General features: G+C 43.4%; 1 protein-coding gene across 1 annotated transcript; it reads left to right on the forward strand.

The window, feature by feature from the left end:
• The first annotated feature begins 1,001 nt into the window (after window positions 1-1,001).
• On the forward strand, window positions 1,002-12,313 carry LOC111161569 (C-X-C motif chemokine ligand 17). Its single transcript, XM_022525309.1, has 4 exons — window positions 1,002-1,080; window positions 10,464-10,544; window positions 11,200-11,301; window positions 12,216-12,313. The coding sequence occupies exons 1-4, from the start codon at window positions 1,002-1,004 to the stop codon at window positions 12,311-12,313; spliced, it is 360 nt and encodes a 119-aa protein (XP_022381017.1).
• Window positions 12,314-12,428: the final 115 nt, after the last annotated feature.

Consider the following 12,428-nt stretch of genomic DNA (forward strand, 5'->3'; position numbering starts at 1 on the left):
CAGCATTCAAGCCCTTCTCTCCTCTCTTTGAGCATATTTCCCAAAGTCTCTGAAATTAGTCAAGTTTAGTAAGTATCATGTTCTGTAACCGTTAATGATTACTCTAAACAGAATTACCTTCTTCCTTTGCCTTGGGCTGTTTCCAAACAAGGTCTGGAGCTAACAACCCCAAGAGCACAGGCAAACACCCTTTAAGGGCTCCTTCCTTCCTGTGGTTCCTGTTTCTTAGAGCTTCTTGGATGTAAAGCCCTTGGTGGGGGGGGGGGGTCTTCCACCAACCCAGTTCCTTCTCCTTTAGTCTGGAGCAACAAAGCCATAGCCACCTTCCTGATGAACAGCAAGCAGGCCCAGTTTGACCCACTGCTTCAGGGGCAATGTTCTGAGCAAGAGAGAAACAGCCTCTCCTCTGCAGTCCTCTCTCCTTCCCACCTTTTGTGGCCACAGAATTGGGAGGAAATTGTAAACACAGTGAAGACGGGACTTCTCAAGCAACACTCCTGTTGCTCCAGGGGCCCCGATGACAGAGGGGAGACAGATCATGCCATCCTCTCTTCTGCTGACCCTTAGTACTTGCTTTCTTGCCCAATGTTAAGCTAGAAAATATCACCAAAAAGTACAAGGAAATTCAAAGAGCAAAAAGATTTGGGGAAGAAATCATAGCACCCTGGGAGGTAGGGAGTGGGTGAGGAGGAGGGGAGGGAACCAGTATTACTGCCAAGTTGTCAGTCACCTTCTTGTGTTCTTAAGAATGCTTCATTTCTTTTGTTTGGTCAGTTTTTCCTCCCAGATTCCGTAAACCTGTTACCTAACGAGGTCAGCGTCACTTAGCCGTTCTCGCCCTGCAACAGGAATACTGGCCAGGGATTAAAGCCCAGACCACCATCCCAAGGAAGACTTCGGATTAAAGCCCAGACCACCATCCCAAGGAAGACTTCGGGAGCCTCCAACTGGGAACCCTCCACACTCTCTTCAAGTGACTCACAGCAGCACCAACAGTCACAATGAAAATTCTAATCCCTTTCCTCCTTCTGTTGCTGCCACTAATGCTGATGCCTGTGGTCTCTAGCAGCCCAAATCCAGGTAATAAGATTAATTTTCTATAAAGGGGAAATGGGGCGGCGGGGGGGATGTGGCAGAACACAGAAGAAAATGTGGCAAAAAACCTGTAACAACCATGCATTGAAATGTAGCCCCTTCCAGCTACAGGGATTTGAGACAAGTTAGTTTCTGCCAGTGCCTGGTTCCTCATTTACAAAAAGGAGAAGACTATACTTACATCCAAAGAGTGTTTCAAGAGCAAAATGAGATAGCGAGATAGTGGATATCAAAATGTCTGAAACTGTAGCTGCAAAATACAGATATATACTGGCTCAATAAAAATCTGCTCTCTGGGGGCACCTGGGTGGCTCAGTCGGTTGAGCTTCTGCCTTCAGCTCAGGTCATGATCTCAAGAGTCCTGGGATCGAGTCCGGCATTGGGTTCCCTGCTCAGTGGGGAGTCTACTTCTCTTCTCTCCCTGCTCTCGCTGTGTCAAAAAAATAAAAATAAAAATCTGCTCCCTTACCTTCTGCCCTTTATCCCTTCCCAGAAGAGCCAGTCTTGGTGAAGGCGGTATAAAGGTATTGAAGGCAACTGTACATTCATGGAGGATGAGAAGTCCTTGCTTATATTCTTTAGGGGCACCTGGGTGGCTCAGTCATTAAGCAGCTGCCGTCAGCTCAGGTCATGATCCCGGGGTCCTGGGATCGAGCCCCCCGTCGGGCTCTCTGCTCAGCGGGAAGCCTGCTTCTCCCTCTCCCACTCCCCCTGCTTGTGTTCCCTCTCTTGCTGTGTCTCTCCCTATCAAATAAATAAATAAAATGTTTTAAAAAATATTCTTTATAGTACACCAGGATGCCACCAATAACTTTTAATACTATTTAATGGTAAAGTAAAAAACTAGAAAGATCGTATCACCGGATAGTATCTATATTGGAAGCTTTAGCCATACTAAGCTCACATTTTGGAAAGTAGGCCTTGGGTTAAAGGCTCAAAATCAGCCCCAGCTTTCACTACATCTCAGGTGAGCTCACCATTAGCAGAACAACCATGCAGAAGAGAGCTCATCCCATGTATGTTTCTACTCAAGAAAACCAACTCCTCAAGGGCTAGTTTGAGGTAAAATAGCTTTTTTACATATTTACCGACAACTTGATACTTAAAATCAGAAGCTCACCTTACTCCACCCCAATTTTACACTTCCCTTCCCTTGTAGAGAGAGATCTCTGGAAGGTGCTGGACCCCATAGTTCTAGGGCCTAGACTGCCAGTCGGGAAGGAAAGGCTTTTCCATCATGGTGACCAACACCAAGGCTAGAGTCCTTACCCTTGATTCAAAGCCCTAACCACAACCTGCCTTTCCAATCCACTCCTCATCTCACTAACAAGTGCTCTGTGCTCCACCTAAACTAGACTGTTGGCTGTTCCCCGAACGGGTCTTGTGCTTCCCCACGAGCTTAACTTCTCTCATACACTCAGCTCAGAAACCACCTCCTCCTCACAGCCTCCCTGATTCCTCTCTCAACCAGATATGAGCCCTCTGTCCTGTGAACATGCTGCGTCCAAACGTGACCCTCTCTTTGCATTTGTCATATTCTGTCTCATACTGAAGGTATTTGTGTGCCTTTCCTACCTCTACCCCTGCCCTTCTAGACTGCAACCTCCTTGGTAGCACAATCTGGTATAGTGTTTCCATATCCCTCATTTTATCCAGCATAGTATTCAGTAAATATTTGGTAAGGGAAAGAATAAATGCTCAGGTTTCTAAGTTCAAAATGTTGCCCTTAAAAGACTCTACACCTGGGTTTGATAGCAGCTCTATTAACATTTGGGGCTGGGCAATTCTTTGCTGTAGCTGCTGTTCTGTGCATTGTAAGATGTCCAGCAGCACGGGTGTGACCTCTATCAACTAGATACCAAGCCTCTTCTCCCCTGCCCCCAGTTAAGATAGACAAAGTTAACTCCAGGCGTTGCCAAATGTCCCCTGGAGGGGGTAACCACCTCCAGCTGAGAACCCCTGCTCTATAACAATAGTTCTCAAACCTGGCGACACGTTTAGACTTTCCTAGATCTATAGACTCAGCCTTGGATCCCAGGGAACCTAGATCTAAATCCTCGTTCCACCCTTACTTTGCAGCCCTAGACAAGCTGCTTCACTTTTTGGAGCCCGTTTTACCATCTTAAAATGAGTAAAATACCATTTAGAACATAATTGTTGTGAATATTAAATGATCTATAAGGTGTACCTAGCAAGGATTCAATAAATGGACTGAGTGAAATATCTCAAGTAGCTCCTAAAAGACAACAGCAATGAATTGGGGAAAGCTCGCTCTGCCGCCAGATGGCGCTATTACAGACGCACCAGGGTCCATCCCAGTCTCCTCTTCTTCTTCTTTTTTTTTTTTTTAAGATTTTATTTATTTATTTGACAGACAGAGATCACAAGTAGGCAGAGAGGCCGGCAGAGAGAGAGAGGGGGAAGCAGGCTCCCCGCTGAGCAGAGAGCCCGATGCGGGGCTTGATCCCAGGACCCTGAGATCATGACCTGAGCCGAAGGCAGAGGCTTTAACCCACTGAGCCACCCAGGCGCCCCCCCATCCCAGTCTCTTAATCCAGTTTCGTAGCACCTCTCTGGCTGGAGGAAACAACACCCTCCACCTTCCCATCCCCCCCAAAATTCTCAAAATAAAATCTGATCTTACTTTATCTCTTAAAATAACCACATCCATGCACAGTGTGTTTTTCACAGAGAGGAATGAGAATAGATAAGAATATATGAAAATGTTAGGAAACAAATCACTTATAATAATAGATTAATTACTTATATCATTAAGTATGAAGTTATCTACAATAATTGTTGAAATATACTAAGTAATCCTATGTGGCAGGCGATGTTTTTTTTTAATTTTTTAAATTTATTTTATTTTTTCTTAAGATTTTATCTATTTATTTGATAAAGACACAGTGAGAGAGGGAACACAAGCAGGGGGAGTGGGAGAGGGAGAAGCTGGCTTCCCGCTGAGCAGGGATCCCCATGTGGGGCTTGATCCCCAGGACCCTGAGATCATGACCTAAGGCAGACACTTAACGACTGAGCCCCCAGGCGCCCCTAGCAAGGGAGGTTCCAAGCATTTCATACAGATTACCTCATTATGTCCTCACAGAAATATAATGGATTTTTAAATTCACTTTTAATTTTTCAGACTCAAGAAATGTTATAAAAACAGAGTTTACATATATCCTTCATCCAGTTTTTAAAAAATAATATCTTACATTACCATAACATGATTACCAAAACCAGGGAGTTAGCATTGACATAATACTATGAATGAATGTACTAATGTCCAGGTTTGCTAATCATCCTGTTAATGTCCTTTTTCTGGTCCAGAATCCAATCCAGGATACTAACCGGAATAAAGCTGTCTTGTCCCCTTGGTTTTCCCCAAGCTGGAGTAGTTTCTCAGCCTTCCTTGTCTTTCATGATTTTGACAGTTCTGAAGACTACTGGTCAGTTATTTTGTAGAAAGCCCCTCAGTTTGGGTTTGTCTGATGATTCTTCATGATTAAGATCAGATTATGTGCTTTTGGCAAGAGTACCACAGAAGTCATGTGTGCCTTCTCCATGCCTCACATCAGACGGCCCATGATACTGATCATTCCCAACTACTGATGATATTCATTTTGAACACTTGCTCAAGGTAGTGTCTGCCAGGTTTCTCTACTATAAAACTACTCTTTTCCCCACTCTAATTAATAAGTATCTTGTGAAGAGATACTTTAAGACTATACAAAAAGCAGGGTGCCTGGGTGGCTCAGTGGGCTAAAGCCTCTGCCTTTGGCTCGGGTTGTGATCCCAGAGTCCTGGGATCGATCCCCACATCGGGCTCTCTGCTCAGCGGGGAGCCTGCTTCCTCCTCCCTCTCTGCCTGCTTCTCTGCTTACTTGTGATCTCTGTCTGTCAAATAAATAAAACCTTTAAAAAAAAAAAGACTATACAAAAAGCCTATTTCTTCCAAATCCATTGACGATTCCCACCTTCAACAAAAGTTACTATGATATTAGCCAAATGGTGATTTTCTATTTCCATCATTCCTTATACATTTATTAGTTGGGATTCTACTATAAGAAAAAGCTTCTCGGGACGCCTGGGTGGCTCAGTCAATTAAGCGACTGCCTTCGGCTCAGGCCATGATCCTGGAGTCCCGGGATGGAGTTCCAGAATCGAGTCCTGCATCAGGCTCCCTGCTCAGTAGGGAGTCTGTTTCTCCCTCTGACCCTCCCTGCACCCTCATGCTCTCTCTCTTACTCTCTCTTAAATAAATAAAATCGTTTAAAAAAAGAAAGAAAGAAAAATCTTGTTCTCTCCCATTTACTTACTGAATTACTTATGAGCAAAGACTCATGGATATTTATGGATTATAATCCATTACTATCATTATTTGTTATGTTGTTCATGTTGTCTCAAAATTGACTATTGAGAGCTGCTACAAGCAGGCTTCTCTTTTTGGCATATCATTTTTTAACAGTTCCAGACTTTCTGATATCACAAGATGTTCCAGGCTCATCTTGTACTTCCCTGGCCTGCCTTGGAATCAACCATTTCTCCAAAGAGCTGTGGTTCCTTTCACTGGGCGATGGTACTCACAAGCCCTGGGCACTAAGGTCTGGCCCATGGCTACCAGGAGCTAGTGCTTCTACGCCCTCTAGTGGACGTAACTAGGAACTAGGACGTAGGACGTAGCTAGGAACATACTAATCCACAGGCACATAGTAATGGACAATTATTAGCCCCATTTTACAAATTAGGTAAATGAAAGACAGAAGTTAGGCAACTTGTCCGAAATCATAAAGCTAATATGTAGTGGAACAGCGAAGTCAAAATAATGATAGATCTACCACAAGTCCTAACAAGTGGGAGTTAGCTTCTTTACACATACAGGTCAGTAGAAAGCAACAAACCTAACATTCCAGCATAGACACCCTTTTTGGGACAAAGCGACAGAAGTCTGCAATAATAACCACAATAATAACAATCATGTACTGGACACCTACTTGGGCACTGACCACTGGGCACCCGCAGTAGCTTATTTATTCCTAATTCTGCAAGGTGGATACTACTATTCTCGTTTTACAAACCAGAGAACCAAAAATCAAAGAGGCCGAGACTGCATCGTTAAGGGACAGAGCAAGTAGTAGATGCCACGTCTGCCTGGATGTAAAGTTCATGCTTATTCCACTATATCAATATTTTCCAAAACTGATTTTTGGTAGGACATAAAAATTAGCTTTTACTTCAATAGTTATGTTTATGTTAACGTATGTTAGAAAAAAATCTAAGCATGTATCAAACCCCTAATCTCACAGATAATACAGCAGAGGATGAGGCTGGTTTTGTAAATTAAATCTGTTTAAAGAAAAAGTAAGAAGTAAATAATAGCATCATAAAGGTGGTCCAGAAATGTCTGAGGTTTGGGAAACATGATACTGTAGGAACGTGCAGCTTCATTTTAATTTATGCCATGGAATTAAGGTTGTAAAGACTGCAGAAAGAACAACACTTCGGGCGCCTGGGTGGCTCAGTGGGTTAAAGCTTCTGCCTTTGGCTCAGGTCATGATCTCAGGGTCCTGGGATCGAGCCCCGCATCGGGCTCTCTGTTCAGCAGGGAGCCTGCTTCCTCCTCTCTCTCTGCCTGCCTCTCTGCCTGCTTGTGATCGCTCTCTGTCAAATAAATAAATAAAATCTTAAAAAAAAAAAAAGAACACTTAAGAAACTTGGACCTGAGTTTTAGCTTCAGCTGGGTCACCATTACCTTTGTGAACTTGGGCATTTCATTTGCTCTCTCGGGGCCTCAGTTTCCTCATCTGAAAAAAAAAAGGGATAGTGATTTAATTTGTACAATCCTTTTACAAGCAATTTAGTAATAATATCAAGAAACATAAAACTATTCTTAACTTTTGACCCAGCAATTCCACTTTGGGAAATCTTGCCCAAGACAATAATCTAACGTTTGGAAAACAGTTACAAACATAAGGAATTTTATCAATATCCAAAAGTAAAACAATCTAAATATTCAGCAATGAATGAAGAGTTAAATAATTTGGAGGTCATATGCTTATTGGGAATGTTAGGTAGTCATTAAAAATGTCTGTTTGGGGGGCACCTGGCTGGCTCAGTCAGTTAAGTGTCTGCCTTGGGCTCGGGTCATGATCTTGGGGTCCTGGGATCAAGCCCCAAGTTATCGCTGGGCTCCCAGCTCAACAGGGAGTCTGCCCCCCACTCATGCTCTCTCTCTCTCTAATAAATAAATAAAATCTTTTTAAAAATGGCGGGGGGGGCCTGGGCACCTCAGTTAGTTGAGTGTCCCACTTTTGATTTCAGCTCAGGTCATGATCTCAGGGTCATGGGATCCAGTCCTGAGTAAGACTCTGCCAGGGCATGGAGCCTGCTTGAGATTCTCTCTCTCCCTCTGCCTCTCTCTGCTTGTACTCTCTCTTTTTCTCAAAAAAAAAAAAAAAAAAGTTAATAAAAATGTCCATCATAGGGGCACCTGGGTGGTTCAGTGGGTTAAAGCCTCTGCCTTCGGCTCAGGTCATGATCCCAGGGTTCTGAGATAGAGCCCCGCATCAGGCTCTCTGCTCAGCAGGGAGCCTGCTTCCTCCCCTCTCTCTCCTCTCCTCTTCCTGCCTGCCTCTCTGCTTACTTGTGATCTCTGTCTGTCAAATAAATAAAATCTTGGGATGCCTGGGTGGCTCAGTTGTTCAAGCCGCTGCCTTCAGCTCAGGTCATGATCCCAGGGTCCTGGGATTGAGTCCCGCATTGGGCTCCTTGTCCAGCGGGGAGCCTGCTTCTCTTTCTGCCTCTGCCTGCCACTCTGCCTGCTTGTGCTCTCTCTATGACAAATAAATAAATAAAATCTTTTTAAAAATAAATAAATAAATAAATCTTAAAAAAAATCCATCATAAAGATGACATAGCAACATGTTTATAAAGTGAATAACAACAAAAAAAAACCTTGTTCACATACTATGGTTATCACTGTAGAAAGAAAATCATATGCAGGAAACACACCAAAATACCACCAGATGGTAAGAGTGAAGATTTCTTTATTTGTACTTTCCAAATTTTCTCTAATATAGCTCTATACATTTAGAATTTTAAAAACTTCTAACTAAAGAGATTCAACTAAATAACCTCCAAGATTCCCTCTGGCTCTAGTATTCTGTGGCCTTCCTCTGGAACTACAAGTAGAGGTCAGGCGAAAGTAAAATATTAGAAAAGTTCAGACGGCAGGGGCTATGTGTGTCTGCCTGAGTTATTTTTTTTTTTAAGATTTTATTTATTTATTTGACAGACAGAGATCACAAGTAGTCAGAGAGGCAGGCAGAGAGAGAGGTGGAGGCAGGCTCCCTGCAGAGCCGAGAGCCCGATGCGGGGCTCAATCCCAGGACCCTGGGATCATCACCTGAGCCAAAGGCAGAGGCTTAATCCACTGAGCCACACAGGCACCCCTGCTTGAGTTACTTTAATAGCACTCAAAACAGCACATGAGAACATTTGGAAACTAGTACTTGGGGAAATGGTGCAATACCTTCCATCTGTGTGGCAGAAAGGGCACAAGTCTGGGAAAGAGCCCTACATTGAATCAAAGGATCTCTAAGGGCCCTCTCCACACAACTCGTCCATTTGTTTACTGTACAAACATTTACCAAGTGCCTGCCATGTGTCAGCTCTATACAGTTGAATGACTAATGAGCCATCGGTGGGAGCAAGATTTTTAGTTTCCTGTAGCACAGAATGAGGGGCTTAAACAACAGAAATTTATTTTCTGACAACTCTGGTATCTCTTTGCCCAAATCATTTCTTCTTATAGGGACTCCAGTTGGACTGAATTAGGACCCACCATAACGACCTCATCTTAACTTGAACTCGTTTTAACACAGTCACCTCTCTAAAGATCCTATCTTCAAATAAAGTCATTCTGGGGGTTAGGGCTTCATCACGAATTGAGGGGGGGGAAACAATTCAATGTCCACAACAGATTTCAAACAACAAACTATATGTATAACTGTGCATTAAAAGAACTGCCTTCAAATACAGTGGGAAACCATGTGAAGGCGTAATTGATTCTTACAGGATATATCAGAAACCACTATGCCAAGGAAGCACCATCTGGGCCCACTTCTAGCTACAGAATCTCAAGTCTATTAACTATCATCCTTGACTATCACAGAAATATTACCATTTCACAAAATCGGAATCAGGTGAGACAGCATCAGGTGATAAGACAGACTTGACTAGAGGCCAAAAGAGGAATGGATTTGTTCCAGAGGCACAAAAGTAAATACCATCCTCTTATAGTTGAACTTGGATTATGGATGCAAATATAGGGAATGTAAAGGTCAGGTGAAGATCCTGACGAGTCTATGGAATAATCTGCTCCTTGTTCTCATTTCTGAAGTCATCAGAACTTTAATGTGTGCTGGGGCTAGGGCGTATTATCGGGCCCTCTTTTTCTTTTTCCTAAAGATTTATTTATTTATTTGAGAGAGAGAGCGAGAGCAGGAGAAGGGTGGGAGGGACAGAGAGAGAGACAGAGAGAGAGAAACCCAAGCAGACTCCACACTGAGCACAGAAGCCGACACGGGGCTCGAAGCAGGGCTTAATCTCACAACCCTGAGATCATGACCTTAGCCAAAACCAAGGGTCAGATGCTTAGTCAACTGAGCCGCCCAGGTGCTCCTGTCAGATCATGATTAACACTCACCTTTTATCCTTTCTTCCATCCAGAAGCCATTCTTTTTCCACCTACCTCCAGCTAAGCTCTTCTCTAAGCCATATCTTAAACCTCAATTCCTTATCCATTTAAAATATTCATGGGGCACCTGGGTAGCTCAGTGGGTTAAAGCCTCTGCCTTCAGCTCAGGTCATGATCCCAGGGTGCTGGGATTGAGCTCCGCATCAGGCTCTCTGCTCAGCAGGGAGTCTGCTTCTCCCTCTCTCTCTGACTGCCTCTCTGCCTATCAAATAAATAAATAAAATCTTAAAAAATAAATAAAATAAAATATTCCTCTCTTGAAGTACCCTAGAGCCCTGAAAAATGAAGGAGGGGCATCTGGGTGGCTCAGTCAGTTAAGCGTCTGCTTTTGGCTCAGGTCTTGTTCTCAGGGTCCTGGGATCCAGCTTGGCATGAGCATTGGTCTCCCTGCTCAGTGGGGAGCCTTCTTCTCTCTCCCCCACTCTCCCTCTGCCACTCCCACTACTTGTGTGCCTGCTCTCTCTTTCTCTCAAATAAATAAAATCTTAAGAAAAAAAAAAAAAAAAGAGGAAGGAAAAACCAATGATGCAGGTAGCACAATAGTGGGGGACCATTTCTGTTGGCCCCTTCCCTTTCCGGTACCTGGCCATGACCTGTTTCCTTCCACCAGAGGTCGCCAGAGGCCATCGGGACGATCGCCAGGCTCCTAGGACCAGGCTCCACAAAGGCAGCCAAGAATGTGATTGCAAAGGTCAGTATCAACAATAGCACTGCACCATCCCAATCCAACTCTTTCCCCTGAGCCCCACTCCCGCCCTCCAAACACCAGTGCAGATGTTTTCTGAGCTAACTTCACCCACTGCCCTTCTCCATCAGCCCACCACATGTAGCACCAACACTTGTCTTCTTCCTGAGTCTCTGACAAGAGCAGGACCCCTCCAAGTTCTAGGGGGAGCTGGTTGAATCTCTGGCTGCCCTTCCCCCCTTATTCTTTTCCCCAAGAACCCAGGGCTGCTTTCCAAAAACTTCCTGAATCTTCTTTTTGATCTTCGTTAACTCATAAATAAGACTGAAATCAGAGAGGCAAAACGTTTGGCCAAGTTAAGACAGCCAGAGGAAGACACTAGATCTTTTCTTCATTTTTTGGTCTCCTTAATGATATCTTGATGCCCCCTCCAAACCTGCCACTAAATTCTTGCCAATACAGGTCAGGCAAAACAACTCAGAAATCCTGGTGCTCATATAACTGGGTATCCCCACTGTTCTGTGTTGACTCCTTTCCCCACCTCCACTGCAGTCTGAAAAAGAATCTGGAAGGCAAGGAAGATGGCAAGTAAAGCCCTGCCCTACTCCTTGTTCTCAACGATATTAACCTTCCCCTCTAAGTACCAACCCTGTTATTTCAGACTGGTTCCTGAGAGCCCCTAAAAGAAAACTTATGTCAATGCCTGAGATGCCAAAGAAGCAGTGTCCCTGTGATCAGTTCAAGGCCAGTGTGAAGAAAACCAGTAAGTTTCAAAAAGAATGACCTTCCTTCAACCAGAGTCACTCTGCGGAATAACAGTTCCACATTGTTATTCCATATGATTCCATATGATGGAGCAGGGGTTGAGAACAGACAAAAGAAGTGAAATGAAGACTAAGATAAACACACCTCTCAGCCCTTTCTACTCAATGTCAACTTGAGGAAATAAGAGTTAGGGAGGTAGATACAATTTTCGTAATACTAGAAAGGTTCGACCAAATTCTTAGATTTTAGAAGTCCATTGCTTATCAAAGTGGAAGGAGATGGGACTATTGGGGACTTGGTCATCAATCTCTGAAGATATCAAACATAATTTAGTTCCTTCCTTGAGAAGTTTTTAAATGTCATATAAAAAGTAAATTGGCAAATTAAACTGATTGAAATTATGATATTATGAAGGATGAGATAAATCAAGATCCTTATCACCGCTGGTAGAAGTAAAATACAATTTGGTAGTACCTATCGAAAATTTATTTACTTATTTTTAAATATTTTATTTTGGGGGGCACCACGGTGTCTTGGTTGGTTAAGTATCCAGCTCTAAGGAATGAGGAATGAAGAATATATTTTTTTATTTTAATTTCTAAATTTTTTTTAATTTTAATTTTTTTCCATTGGACAAGTCTCAATTTTTTACCATTTTGAAAGCTTTCCTAAAAATTAAAATTTTTTAAAGATTTTACTTATTTATTAGAGAGAGAGAGAGCATGAGAGGAGAGAGGTCAGAGGGAGAAGCAGACTCCCCTCCAAGCAGGTAGCCTAATGTGGGACTCGATCCCAAGACTCCAGGATCATGACCTGGGCTGAAGGCAGTTGCTTAACCAATTGAGCTACCCAGGCGCCCTAAAAATTAAATTTTGAAAACATTTTTAATATTGATCTTTATTTTCACCCTAGGGCACCAAAGGCACCACAGGAAGCCAAACAAGCACTGGAGAGCCTGCCAGGAATTTCTCAAACAATGTCAGCTAGCAAGCTTTGCACTGCCTTTATAGGACTCCCTCTCCCAATGAAACATTCTCAGTCAAGATGGTAGAGGACACCTAGAGGATGCCCTCCTCCCACTTCCAGCTCCCCTACCCTGTCCCTACTCCAGCGTTCTCACAAAGC

This window comes from Enhydra lutris, unplaced genomic scaffold (genome assembly GCF_002288905.1).
Source record: "Enhydra lutris kenyoni isolate GAN:26980312 unplaced genomic scaffold, ASM228890v2 scaffoldscaffold85, whole genome shotgun sequence".
In the NCBI taxonomy this organism is placed as follows: Eukaryota; Metazoa; Chordata; class Mammalia; order Carnivora; family Mustelidae; genus Enhydra; species Enhydra lutris.